Below are 13,491 nucleotides of genomic sequence, written 5' to 3' on the forward strand. Positions count from 1 at the left end.
ACCAGGGAAGTCCCAAGATTATTTTCATTGAGATTTGTTCTGATATGCAGAGTCAAATTTAAATGAGACATAATCACTTAAAAATGAAACTTGAAATTCAATTACAGATAAAAAATGAGTGCATCCTTAAAGCAAAGATCTTTCATATATTTCACTTCTAATGAAGTCTTTTAGAAAGCAAAAATGTTATAGTCTGTTTTTATTCATAATTTATCAGTTTAATACTTTTTTGAATTGAGGGAAATACGGGTTTTATATATATAGGGATAAGGTTATAATAAAAGGGTCTGGCGCTTCCCTGGTGGCACAGTGGTTGGGAGTCCGCCTGCCTATGCAGGGGACACGGGTTCGTGCCCCAGTCCAGGAAGATCCCACATGCCACGGAGCGGCTAGGTCCGTGAGCCATGGCCACTGAGCCTGCGCGTCTGGAGCCTGTGCTCCGCAACGGGAGAGACCCGCGTACCGCAAAAAAAAAAAAAAAAAAAGGGGTCTGGTTACCCAAATATGGTTCAGGTTTATATTGAGATTATTACCACTCAAAGGAAGTCCTTTTTTTGCATTTTTTAAAAATTAAAATAGTCTACACTTATACTGGCTAAATTCTAATGTTCTTTAATCTTTTATTTCCTTGGAAGATAATAGTTGGAGAAACTGCTGTGTTTTGCCTACAACTGGCCACAAGGGATTTTGAAAACCAGGAGAAAACTATTTTAACTGGAGACTGTTGCTATATAAACCCACTGGTGAGGAGAACTGTGCGATTTCTTGGTATGTGTTCATTGAATTGTTTTTATTGTTACTGAAACAATGTTTATGTATAAGCCAACCTTTAAAATGACCAGCATATTAACTGTATTTGAATATTAGATTATATTTTCTTTGAAATGTTTCAATTTGGTTTTTAAAAATAAATACTGCATACTATTTTCTCTCCTGTTTTGCAAAACTCCATTTCGTGGTGTCATTTCCATATTATTTTAAGGAAAACAAATCCCACCACACTTGGATATTTAAATTCTAAAAGAAACTAAAAATTATGTAATTTAAAGAAATGATTTACTATGTTTATTAAATTTCAGAAACAGCGCTTAGGTAGAAATGATAATCTAGGTTGTTTATCAAACATCATGAAGGACAAGCAAAATAGCTGGACAAATAAAAGAAATGCTGTATTTGTTAATTATCATAAGTAGCACTCCATGAACTACTTCTGGGGTGTTTTTTCTTTTTTTACCAAAAAATGGTACAAAAACCATTTTTTACAAAAATTGGTGATTTTATTAGGGGACAAGATTTACTGATCCTTTAAATCTCAAATTCTAGCACTAATGATATGAACATTGACAAATTACTGAAAATCATCTCAATTCAAAAGACACGTGGCCAAGACAGGTTTTTTTTAACTCAAACAATAAAATTTAATATAGATTATTATTTCCTGGCTTTATCAAATAAGAAAAAGTGCATCTATATATACTAAATAACATTTAAGATAAATTCTGATCAGTATTAAGATTACGGATACTGTAACCCTTCAATATATTTCTCATATTGATGGGAACAAGATGAAGACTTTGGAGATATTATGCACAGCTCACCTAATCTATATATAAACCCACTAAAGACTAATCAAATGTCATCATGCCTTTAAATCTCTCTGGAGACGAAAGGTCTTCATATCTAAGACTGTTCATTTTATTGCCGTCAACTTATACATCCCCACAGCCCTCATTTATACTGTGGAAGGGATAGCTTTTATATGAAACTTTAAAAGTTATATTTTTCGCATGCATCAATGCTGTGTTCTTGACCCATTTAATCTTTGCATGAGAAACATTTAATAACAAAATAAGCAATAATATACTCAGAACTAAAGTATTTTGATGAAGTTGAACCTTCCTAAATATTGTTAAATTATATTATGCCTACTTAAGTAAAATATTTTTATTCATTTACTCACATATTTCTAAAGAATATACAGGCATACCTCCAAGATATTTGAGCTCAGTTCTAGACCACTACGATAAAGCGAATATGGCAATAAAGCAAGTCACATGAAGTTTTTGGTTTCCCAGTGCATATAGAAGTTACGTTTACACTCTATTGTAGTCTGTTAAGTGTGCAATAGCATTATGTCTTAAAAAAATACATACCTTAATTAAAAATACTTTTAAAAATTAAAATCACTAAAGAATGCTAATCATCACCTGAGCCTTTAATGAGTTGTAATCTTTTTGCTGGTGGAGGGTCTTGCCTCAACGTTGATGGCTGCTGACTGATCAGGGTGGTAGCATCTGAAGGTTGGGGTGGCTGTGGAAACTTCTTAAAATAGGACAACAATGAAGTTAGCCACAGTGATTGAGTCTTCCTTTTACGAACGATTTCTTTGTAGCATGCAATGCTGTTTGATAGCTTTTTACCCATGGTAGAGCTTCTTTAGAAATGGTAGTCAATCCTCTCAAACCTTGCTGCTGCTTTATCAACTAAGTTTATGAAAGATTCTAAATCCTTTGTTGTCATTTCAACAGTCTTCACAGCACCTTCACCAGGATTAGATTCCATCTCAAGAAACCACTTTCTTTCCTCATCCACAGAAGCAAATCCTCATCCATTCAAGTTTTATCATGAGATTGCAGTGATTCAGTCACATCTTCAAGCTCCACTTCTATTTCTAATTCTTTTCCTATTTCTACCACATCTTCAGTGACCTCCTCCACTGAAGTCTTGAACCCCTCCAAGTCATCCATGAGGATTGAATCACCTTCTTTCAAGCTCCTGTTTAATGTTAATATTTTGACCTCTTCCCATGAATCATGAATGTTCTTAATGGCATCTAGAATGGTGAATCCTCTCCAGAAGGTTTTTAGTTAACTTTGCCCAGATCCATCAGAGGAACCCCTATCTATGGCAGCTGCAAACTTATGAAATGTATTTCTTAAATAATGAGACTTGAAAATCAGAATTACTCCTCATGACCTGCAGAATGAATGTTGTGTCAGCAGGCATGAAAACAACATTAATCTCATTGTACATCTCCATCAGAGCTCTTGGGTGGCCAGGTGCGTTGTCAATGAGCAGTAATATTTTGAAAGGAATTTTTTTTCTGAGCAGTAGGTCTCAACAGTGGGCTTAAAATATTTAGTAAATCATGTTGTAAACAGATAATGCTGTCATCCAGGCTTTGTTGTTCCATTTATTGAGAAAAGGCAGAGTATATTTAGCATAACTCTTAAGGGCCTTAGGCTTTACGGAATAGTAAGTGAGCATTGGCTTCACCTTAAAATCACCAGCTGCATAAGCCCCAAGGAAGAGAGTCAGCCTGTCTTTTGAAGCTTTAGAGCCAGGCATTTTCTTCTCCTTAGATCTGAAAGTCCTTGATGGCATCTTCTTCCAATAGCAGGTTGTTTTGCCTACATTGAAAATTTGTTGTTTAGTGTAGATACCTTCAGTAATGATCTTAGCTAGATCTTCTGGATAGCTTGCTGCAACTTCTGTATCAGCAGTTGCTGCTTCACTTTCTACTTTCCTGATATGGAGATGACTTATTTCCTTAAACCTCATGAATCATCCTCTGCTAGCTTCAAACTTTTCTTCTGTAGCTTCCTCACCTCTCTCAACTTTTTTTTTTTTTTTTTTGCGGTACGCGGGCCTCTCACTGTTGTGGCCTCTCCCGTTGCGGAGCACAGGCTCCAGACGTGCAGGCTCAGCGGCCATGGCTCACGGGCCCAGCCGCTCCGCGGCATGTGGGATCCTCCCGGACCAGGGCACGAACCCGTGTCCCCTGCATCGGCAGGCGGACTCTCAATCACTGCGCCACCAGGGAAGCCCTCTCTCAACTTTTATAGAATTGAAGAGAGTTAGGGCCTTGCTCTAGATTAGGCTTTGGTTTAAGGGAGTATTATGGCTGGTTTGATCTTCTATCCAGACCACTAAAACTTGCTCCATATCAGCAGTAAGGCTGTTCCGCTTTCTTATCATCCTTTAAGAACTTTTCCTTTGCGTTTGCAACTTGGCTGACTGTTTAGCACAAGAGACCTAGCTTTCAGCCTATCTCAGCTTCCGACTAAGCTTCATCATTTCTAGCTTTTGATTAAGAGTGAGATGTGTGACTCTTCCTTTCACTCGTACACTTAGAGGCTATTGTAGGATTTTTAATGGCCTAATTTCAATAATGTTGTGTCTTAGGGAATAGGGGGTCCTGAGGAGAGGGAGAGAAATATAGGGGAACGGCTGGTTGGTGGAGCAGTCAGAGTACACACATTTATCAGTTAAATTCACTGCCTGGTATGGGTGCAGTTTGTGCTGCCCCAAAACAATTACCATAGTAACATCAAAGATCACTGATCACAGATCACCAATAACAAATATAATCATAATGAAAAACTTTGAAATATTGGGAGAATTTCTGAAATGTGACATAGACACACAGAGTGAGCAAATGTTATTGGAAAAATGGTGCCAATAGTGTTGCTCAATACAGGGTTGCCACAAACCTTCCATTTGTAAAAAAAATGCACTCTCTGCAAAGCCCAATAAAGCGAACCTCAGTAAAACGAAGTCCGCCTGAACGGCACACAGTAAAGTGTGCTTTTAAGTCTCTGCATGTTTCTTACTTCTTATATGATTTTATAAAATATTTAGGAGTGCTTTGGTTTGTTTCTTATTTCCTTGTTTATCATGATTTGGATGTTTCTAGTTTGTTAAAATAAAATGGAAGCTTGCGTGCAAAGCATTACTGCATAATAAGACATCACTCTTCATAGCGACTTTATTCTGGAGGTCAGCACAGTGGATACACTCATGAGATCTCACTTTAATAAGTATCTTTGTAGTTAACTTCAATATTGGCCTTGGGCCTGATGCACTATTTTAATTCTAAAGCACATTTGGGAACGTTACAAGTATCAAGAGACATTTCCATATCCTTATCACACATTCCTCTGTATTTTAAACAGGAAAACTTATTGTACCAGATAAAAAGAATGGTTTGGTTAAATAAAATGAGTACTTCTTAGCCTAGGTTTCAAGAGAAAAGAGGTGAAGACTTGCCATTTATATTGCCGTGCTAGACCATGAGATTTGGAAAGAGAGAGTATATGCGGTAACATTTTATTGAGCTTTGTTCTTTTCCATTTCTCTGCTTATGCCAGATTTCTGATTTGAGTATCATTTACTTGTATGGCTCATGGAATACTGGTAAGATGTAAAGAAAGCTTTTCATTGCTTCCTTGTAAGTTTTTTCAATAGAGAACTAAGGTCTTTGGTTCATGTTGGTTTGTATGCACATAGAGTTTTGCTATGTGCAGGTTTGGGTGCAAGAACCTTGCATAATGTTACATAATATTTTGAAAATGAAAAGGATAGTCATGTATCTAATCCTGGAAAATTATTTGAGCCTGGTGAGTTGCAACACAACTGCCAATAATTATGTAAAGGCTTAGGAAACAAACAATCCAGAAATATATGACAAAGAAAAAAAAGCATCGAATTATCATAATAGAATTTTATGACTTTTTAATGAGCCGACTGTTTGGGAAGTATTATTTTGGCATAGTTTTAAAATGTCCTGATGGATTTTATTACCCAAAATTATAAAAGAACGGATTTCTTTACATAGATACCACATCTTTGCGGATTGTATCTGTAAGTTTATTGACAATGATGCCAAAGAATTTATTTTGCCTATCCTATCTAAGTAGAAAGATAAGTTTTGGCGATAATGACCAATGACATTGAATTTAGAAAATATTTTTGGTATTTGAGTAAATTGGCATGTTCCTTACAAAAGGGGAAACATTTATGTACTTAATTTTATACCTTCAGGTAAACAAAGTAAATAAATTTTACTACTGCAAAGATAATTTAAACATTATAATGTAATTGCTTTATTATTTACTAAATTGTCCCAAATTTGATAAATTGAAACTCAAGCCATAAAAGATAAGGCGGGACTTAGCTGTTATGTAACTTTAAAAAATGTGTTTCTGATGGCGATATAGAGATTAATCTGAAAACATTCTGCTTTACTTAAGATTTTCCATGGTATTTAAATGAAGACTGATGGCATTGGATTTTGCTGCTAATTGGCACCTCCAGCTGAGTTAATATCAGTTTGAATGAGCTTAAGAGGCATAATCAAAGGGAGATGACTGCTCTGCTTAATGTTAGTAAGATTAAAAAAAAATGCAAAAATAGGGAAAAAATAAAGATTACTAACATTAGCAGAAGGTGATAGACTGAACCCTCTCAAGGGAAACACATCTCCATTTAAAAAATCTCATTATCCAAACACAGCCTTAGAATATATTTTCTTCTTTTATCATATGTCTTATAAACCTGTCGTGCATAAAAATGTAGCCAGTGGTAGACAGCTCAATATGTTAAATAATTTAACACTCCCACTACTTCAGAAAGCAAAGGGAGGAGCTGGAGGGAGTGAAATGGAAGGAACCGTATATATATATATATATATATATATATATATATATATATATATATATATATATATGTATGTAGGAACTATTTTATAGTTTCTAAAATATTTCCATCTTGGTGTATTGTAAATTAACCACAATAAACCAAAAAGTTAAAATGGTGTGTTTTCTTCCTCAGGAATTTATACGTTTGGACTGTTTGCTACAGACATCTTTGTAAATGCTGGACAAGTAGTTACAGGAAATCTGGCTCCACATTTTCTCGCCCTGTGTAAACCCAACTACACGGCACTTGGGTGTCAGCAGTATACGCAGTTCATCAGTGGGGAAGAGGCCTGCACGGGCAACCCGGATCTCATCATGAGAGCAAGGAAAACATTTCCATCCAAAGAAGCGGCTCTCAGTGTCTATGCAGCTATGTATCTGACAGTAAGTAAGAGTTAGAAACCATTCTTAGTTTGTCTTTTTGGTAATTCTCCCAAAGCAGAAATTATTTCTCCCTGCCATAATGGAAGTCACAGTAACAGCTTTCTGCAGGACATTTAATTTATTTTTAATGATAGCTGTTTGTACTGTGAATAAAATTAAGTCAGTTGACTCTCGTGAGATTACGTGTGGGTATTTGGTTGTATTAAAAAATATAGCCATTAGCATTTCCATTTGAGAATATGTTTGTCTTTATTATTAAATAGGGCTTAATGGAAACAAATTTGTCCTATAGCAGTTGCCATAAACTTGTAATAGTGCAATTAAGAGAACTACCCAGGCCTCTTAGCCACCTACTCAAGTTCTAATGTACTCTGGTGAAGGTGGGGAAAGAGGCACTCTTCTTCCAGAAAGTTCTTTTGTTATTGGTAACTATATCATCTTAATATCTCAATGAGTGTTTTAATATTTTCTCATAGAACTAACCAAAATGCCCTTAAAAATCATGTATATTTTCTTTATTCTTGAGTATTTGCCATCATTTTAGTGGTAGGAGCCAGGCCCTAAGTGCTGCTATCTTAGGACATTTAGGTGGAAGTAAGTGGTCAAAGCTGAATGCATTAATGACAGGCAGGAGTACAAAGAAGGGCAGCCTTGGCAGGCAGCTCTTGACCCCAGTATTTATATCCATCAGTCTTTCCCTCTATCACCAGAATGTGCCTTGCCAGCTATAAGGTTGAACTCCCAAAAGTGTGCTTTGAAGGCTTTTCCATAGCTACAATAAAAAGTGCAGAAAATTTTTCCTTTCGGAGTTCTCCTGTCCAACAATGCCAATAACTACTTCTGATTTCAGCTCATTGATGAGACCTCAGGACCAATTTGAAACCAAATTTGATAATTTCTGATTTCTTGAAAAAACGCAGAATTATTTTTACCTTCAACGAGCTATTTGATTATGGAAATGTTTCTAACGCTCCTGATGCAATCTTGTCAGTTTATCTCTAAAAGAGAGAATATCTGCTGTGACACCTCTACCTGAGATTGGAAATAAAGGTTACTAAAGAAAGGACAAGTTAAGAGAGGAACTATGGCATCATACATAACATTCACAATGGCACGGTAATTTTGGAGGTCATAAGGGTGTGTGCATTTTTTTTGTTGTTGTTTGTTTGTTTTTGCGTTACGCGGGCCTCCGACTGCCGCGGCCTCTCCCCTTGCGGAGCACAGGCTCCGGACACACAGGCTCAGCGGCCATGGCTCACGGGCCCAGCCGCTCCGCGGCACGTGGCATCCTCCCGGACTGGGGCACGAACCCGTGTCCCCTGCATCGGCAGGCAGACTCCCAACCACTGCGCCACCAGGGAAGCCCAGGGTGTGTGCATTTTAACATTTTAAAAGTTTTTAATCCAAGCTAGTCTACCACTTTTTTTTTAATTTAATTTTTTTTAAAATATACAGCAGGTTCTTATTAGTCATCCATTTTATACACATCAGTGTATACATGTCAATCCCAATCTCCCAATTCATCCCACCACCACGCCCACCCCCCGCTGCTTTCCCCCCTTGGTGTCCATACGTTTGTTCTCTACATCTGTGTCTCTATTTCTGCCCTGCAAACCAGTTCATCTGTACCGTTTTCCTAGGTCCTGCGTTAGTATATGATATTTGTTTTTCTCTTTCTGACTGGCTTCACTCCATATGACAGTCTCTAGATCCATCCACGTCTCTACAAATGACCCACTTTCATTCCTTTTTATGGCTGAGTAATATTCCATTGTACATATGTACCACATTGTCTTTATCCATTCGTCTGTTGATGGGCATTTAGGTTGCTTCCATGACCTGGCTATTGTAAATAGTGCTGCAATGAACATTGGGGTGCATATGTCTTTCTGAATTATGGTTTTCTCAGGGGATATGCCCAGTAGTGGGATTGCTGAGTCATATGGTAATTGTATTTTTAGTTTTTTAAGGAACTTCCATACTGTTCTCCATAGTGGCTGTATCCATTTACATTCCCTCCAACAGTGCAAGAGGGTTCCCTTTTCTCCTCACCCTCTCCAGCATTTGTTGTTTGTAGATTTTCTGATGATGCCCATTCTAACCGGTGTGAGGTGATACCTCATTGTAGTTTTGATTGGCACTTCTTTAATAATTATTGATGTTTAGCAGCTTTTCATGTGCTCCTTGGCCATCTGTATGTCCTCTTTGGAGAAATGTCTATTTATGTCTTCTGCCCATTTTTTGATTGGGTTGTTTGTTTTTTTAATATTGAGCTGCATGTGCTGTTTATATGTTTTGGAGATTAATCCTTTGTTGATTCATTTGCAAATATTTTCTCACATTCTGAGCATTGTCTTTTTGTCTTGTTTATGGTTTCCTTTGCTGTGAAAAAGCTTTTAGGTATCATTAGGTTCCATTTGTTTATTTTTGTTTTTATTTCTATTACTCTAGGAGGTGGATCAAAAACATATTGCTGTGATTTATGTCAAAGAGTGTTCTTCCTGTGTTTCCCTCCAAGAGTTTTATAGTGTCTGGTCTTACATTTAGGTCTCTAATCCATTTTGAGTTTATTTTAGTGTATGGTGTGAGGGAGTGTTGTAATTTCATTCTTTTACATGTACCTGTCTAGTTTTCCCAGCACCACTGGGAAAAGAGACCATCTTTTCTCCATTGTATATCCTTGCCTCCTTTGTCATAGATTAGTTGACATAGGTGCATGGGTTTATCTCCGCACTTTCTATCCTGTTCCACTGATCTATATTTCTGTTTTTGTGCCAGTACCATATTGTCTTGATTACTGTAGCTTTGTAGTATAGTCTCAAGTCAGGGAGTCTGATTCCTCCACCTCTGTTTTTTCCCTCAGGGCTGCTTTGGCTATTTGGGGTCTTTTGTGTCTCCATACAAATTTTAAGACTTTCTATTCTACTTCTGTAAAAAATGCCACTGGTAAGTTCATAGGGATTGAATTGAATCTGTAGATTGCTTTGGGTAGTATAATCATTTTCACAATATTGATTCTTCCAATCCAAGAACATGGTATATCTCTCCATCTGTTGGTATCATCTTTAATTTCTTTCATCAGTGTCTTATAGTTTTCTGCATACAGGTCATTTGTCTCCCTAGGTAGGTTTGTTCCTAGGTATTTTATTATTTTTGTTGCAATGGTAAATGGGAGTGTTTCCTTAATTTCTCATCATTAGTGTATAGAAAAGCAAGATATTTCTGTGCATTAATTTTGTATCCTGCAACTTTACCAAATTCATCGATTAGCTCTAGTAGTTTTCTGGTGGCATTTTTAGGGTTCTCTATGTATAGTATCATGTCATCTGCAAACAGTGACAGTTTTACTTCTTCTTTTCTAATTTGTATTCCTTTTATTGTTTTTTCTTCTCTGATTGCCGTGGCTAGGACTTCCAAAGCTATGTTGAATAATTGTGGTGAGACATCCTTGTCTTGTTCCTGATCTTAGAGGAAATGCTTTCAGTTTTTCACCATTGAGAATGATGTTTGCTGTGGGTTTGTTATATATGGCCTTTATTATGTTGAGGTAGGTTCCCTCTCTGCCCCCTTTCTGGAGAGTTATTATCATAAATGGGTGTTGAATTTTGTCAAAATCTTTTTCTGCAACTATTGAGATGATCAGATGGTTTTCATTCTTCAATTTGGTAATATCATGTATCACATTGATTGATTTGCATATATTGAAGAATCCTTGCATCCCTGGGATAAATCCCACTTGATCATTGTGTGTGATCCTTTTAATGTGTTGTTGGATTCTGTTTGCTAGTATTTTGTTGAGGATTTTTGCATCTATATTCATCAGTGATATTGGTCTGTAATTTCATTTTTTTGTAGTATCTTTGTCTGGATTTGGTATCAGGGTGATGGTGGCGTCATAGAATGAGTTTGGGAGTGTTCTTTACTCTGCAATTTTATGGAAGAGTTTGAGAAAGATGGGTGTTATCTCTTCTCTAAATGTTTAATAGAATTCACCCGTGAAGCCATCTGGTCCTGGACTTTTGTTTGTTGGAAGATTTTTAATCACTGTTTCCGTTTCATTACTTATGATTGGTCTGTTCATATTTTCTGTTTCTTCCTGGTTCAGTCTTGGAAGGTTATACCTTTCTAAGAATTTGTCTGTTTCTTCCAGGTTGTCCATTTTATTGGCATAGAGTCGCTTGTAGTAGTCTCAGGGTGGTTTGTATTTCTGCAGTGTGTGTTGTAACTTCTTCTTTTTCATTTCTAATTTTATTGATTTGAGTCTTCTCCCTCTTTTTCTTAATGCATCTGGCTAATGGTTTCTCAATTTTGTTTATCTTCTCAAAGAACCAGCTTTTAGTTTTATTGATCTTTGCTATTGTTTTCTTTGTTTCTATTTCATTTATTTCTGATCCGATTATTATGATTTCTTTCCTTCTGCTAACTTTGGGTTTTGTTTGTTCTTCGTTCTCTAGTTCCTTTAGGTGTAAGGTTAGATTGTTTATTTGAGATTTTTCTTGTTTCTTGAGGTAGGCTTGCATTACTATAAACTTCCCTCTTAGAACTGCTTTTGCTGCATCCCATAGGTTTTGGATCATCATGTTTTCATTGTAATTTGTCTCTAGGTATTTTTTGATTTCCTCTGATTTCTTCAGTGGTCTCTTGGTTATTTAGTAACGTATTGTTTAGCCTCCATGTGTTTGTGTTTTTTAACTTTTTTTCCCTGTAATTGATTTCTAATCTTATTGTGGTCAGAAAACATGCTTGATATGATTTCAATTTTCTTAAATTTAGTGCCATTTGATTTGTGACCCAAGATGTGATCTATCCTGGAGAATGTTCCATGAAGAAAGTGTAATCTGCTGTTTTGGGGTGGAATGTCCTATAAATATCAATTAAATCTAGCTGGTCTATTGTGTCATTTATAGCTTGTGTTTCCTTATTAATTTTCTGTTTCGATGATCTGTCCATTGGTGTAAATGAGGTGTTAAAGTCTCCCACTATTATTGTGTTACTATCAATTTCCTCTTTTATAGCTGTTTAGCAGTTGCCTTATGTATTGAGGTGCTCCTGTGTTGGGTGCATATATATTTACAATTGTTATATCTTCTTTTTGGATTGATCCCTTGATCATTATGTAGTGTCCTTCCTTGTCTCTTGTAACATTCTTTATTTTAAAGTCTATTTTATCTGATATGAGTATTGCTACTCCAGCTTTCTTTTGATTTCCATTTGCATGGAATATCTTTTTCCATCCCCTCACTTTCAGTCTGTATGTGTCCCTAGGTCTGAAGTGGGTCTCTTGTAGACAGCATATATATGGGTTTAGTTTCTGTATTCATTCAGTCAGCCTGTGTCTTTTTGTTGGAGCATTTAATCCATTCACGTTTAAGGTAATTATCACTATATATGTTCCTATGACCATTTTCTTAATTGTTCTGAGTTTTTTTGTAGGTCCTATTCTGCTCTTGTGTTTCCCACTTAGAGAAGTTCCTTTAGCATTTGTTGGAGAGCTCATTTGGTGGTGCTGAATTCTCTTAGCTTTTACTTGTCAGTAAAGCTTTTGATTTCTCCGTCAAATCTGGATGAGATTCTTGCTGGGTAGAGTAATCTTGGTTGTAGGTTTTTCCCTTTCATCACTTTAAATATGTCCTGCCACTCCCTTCTGGCTTGTAGAGTTTCTGCTGAGAAATCAGCTGTTAACCTTATGGGAGTTCCCTTGTTTGTTATTTGTCATTTTTCCCTTGTTGCTTTCAATAATTTTTCTTTCTTTTTAATTTTTGTCAGTTAGATTACTATGTGTCTTGGCATGTTTCTCCTTGGGTTTATCCTGCCTGGGACTCTCTGCGCTTCCTGGACTTGGCTAACTATTTCCTTTCCCATGTCAAGGAAGTTTTCGTCTATAATCTCTTCAAATATTTTCTGGGGTCCTTTCTCTCTGTCTTCTCCTTCTGGGACCCCTATAAGGCAAATGTTGTTGCGTTTAATGTTGTCTCAGCGGTCTCTTAGGCTGTCTTCATTTCTTTTTATTATTTTTTCTTTATTCTGTTCCACAGCAGTGAATTCCACCATTCTGTCTTCCAGGTCACTTATCCGTTCTTCTGCCTCAGTTATTCTGCTATTGATTCCTTCTAGGAATCAATTTCAATTATTGTATTTCAATTATTGTATTGTTCATCTCTGTTTGTTTGTTCTTTAATTCTTCTAGGTGTTTGTTCTTTAATTCTTCTAGGTCTTTGTTAAACACTTTTTGTATCTTCTCAATATTTGCCTCCATTCTTTTTCTGAGGTCCTGGATCATCTTCACTATCATTATTCTGAATTCTTTTTCTGGAAGATTTCCTATCTCCACTTCATTCAGTTGTTTTTCTGAGATCTTATCTTGTTCCTCCATCTGATACATCGCCCTCTGCCTTTTCATTTTGTCTATCTTTCTGTGAATGTGGTTTTTGTTCCACAGGCTGCAGGATTGAGGCTATGTAAGAGGCTTGTGCAAGTTTCCTGATGGGAGGGACTGGTGGTGGGAAGAGCTGGGTGTTGCTCTGGTGGGCAGAACTAAGTAAAACTTTAATCTGCTTGTCTGCTGATGGGTGGGGCTGGGTTCCCTCCCTTTTGGTTGTTTGGCCTGAGGCGGCCCAGCACTGGAGCC

At 36.7% G+C, this 13,491-nt stretch overlaps 1 protein-coding gene across 2 annotated transcripts in view; it reads left to right on the forward strand.

Annotated features, from left to right (window-relative positions):
• The window catches only part of PLPPR5 (phospholipid phosphatase related 5), a gene marked incomplete at both ends in the record, with an annotated part of 127,197 nt that overhangs the window by 40,467 nt on the left and 73,239 nt on the right, over positions 1-13,491 (forward strand). For both annotated transcript variants that reach the window (XM_082659013.1, XM_082659014.1), the window contains 2 exons: positions 636-768; positions 6,613-6,863. In XM_082659013.1, the coding sequence (XP_082515139.1) occupies positions 636-768; positions 6,613-6,863 (384 nt within the window). The remainder of the gene's footprint in view (positions 1-635; positions 769-6,612; positions 6,864-13,491) is intronic.

The sequence above is a fragment of the Grampus griseus genome (assembly GCF_964374135.1).
Source record: "Grampus griseus genome assembly, chromosome: 1".
NCBI classification, from domain to species: Eukaryota; Metazoa; Chordata; class Mammalia; order Artiodactyla; family Delphinidae; genus Grampus; species Grampus griseus.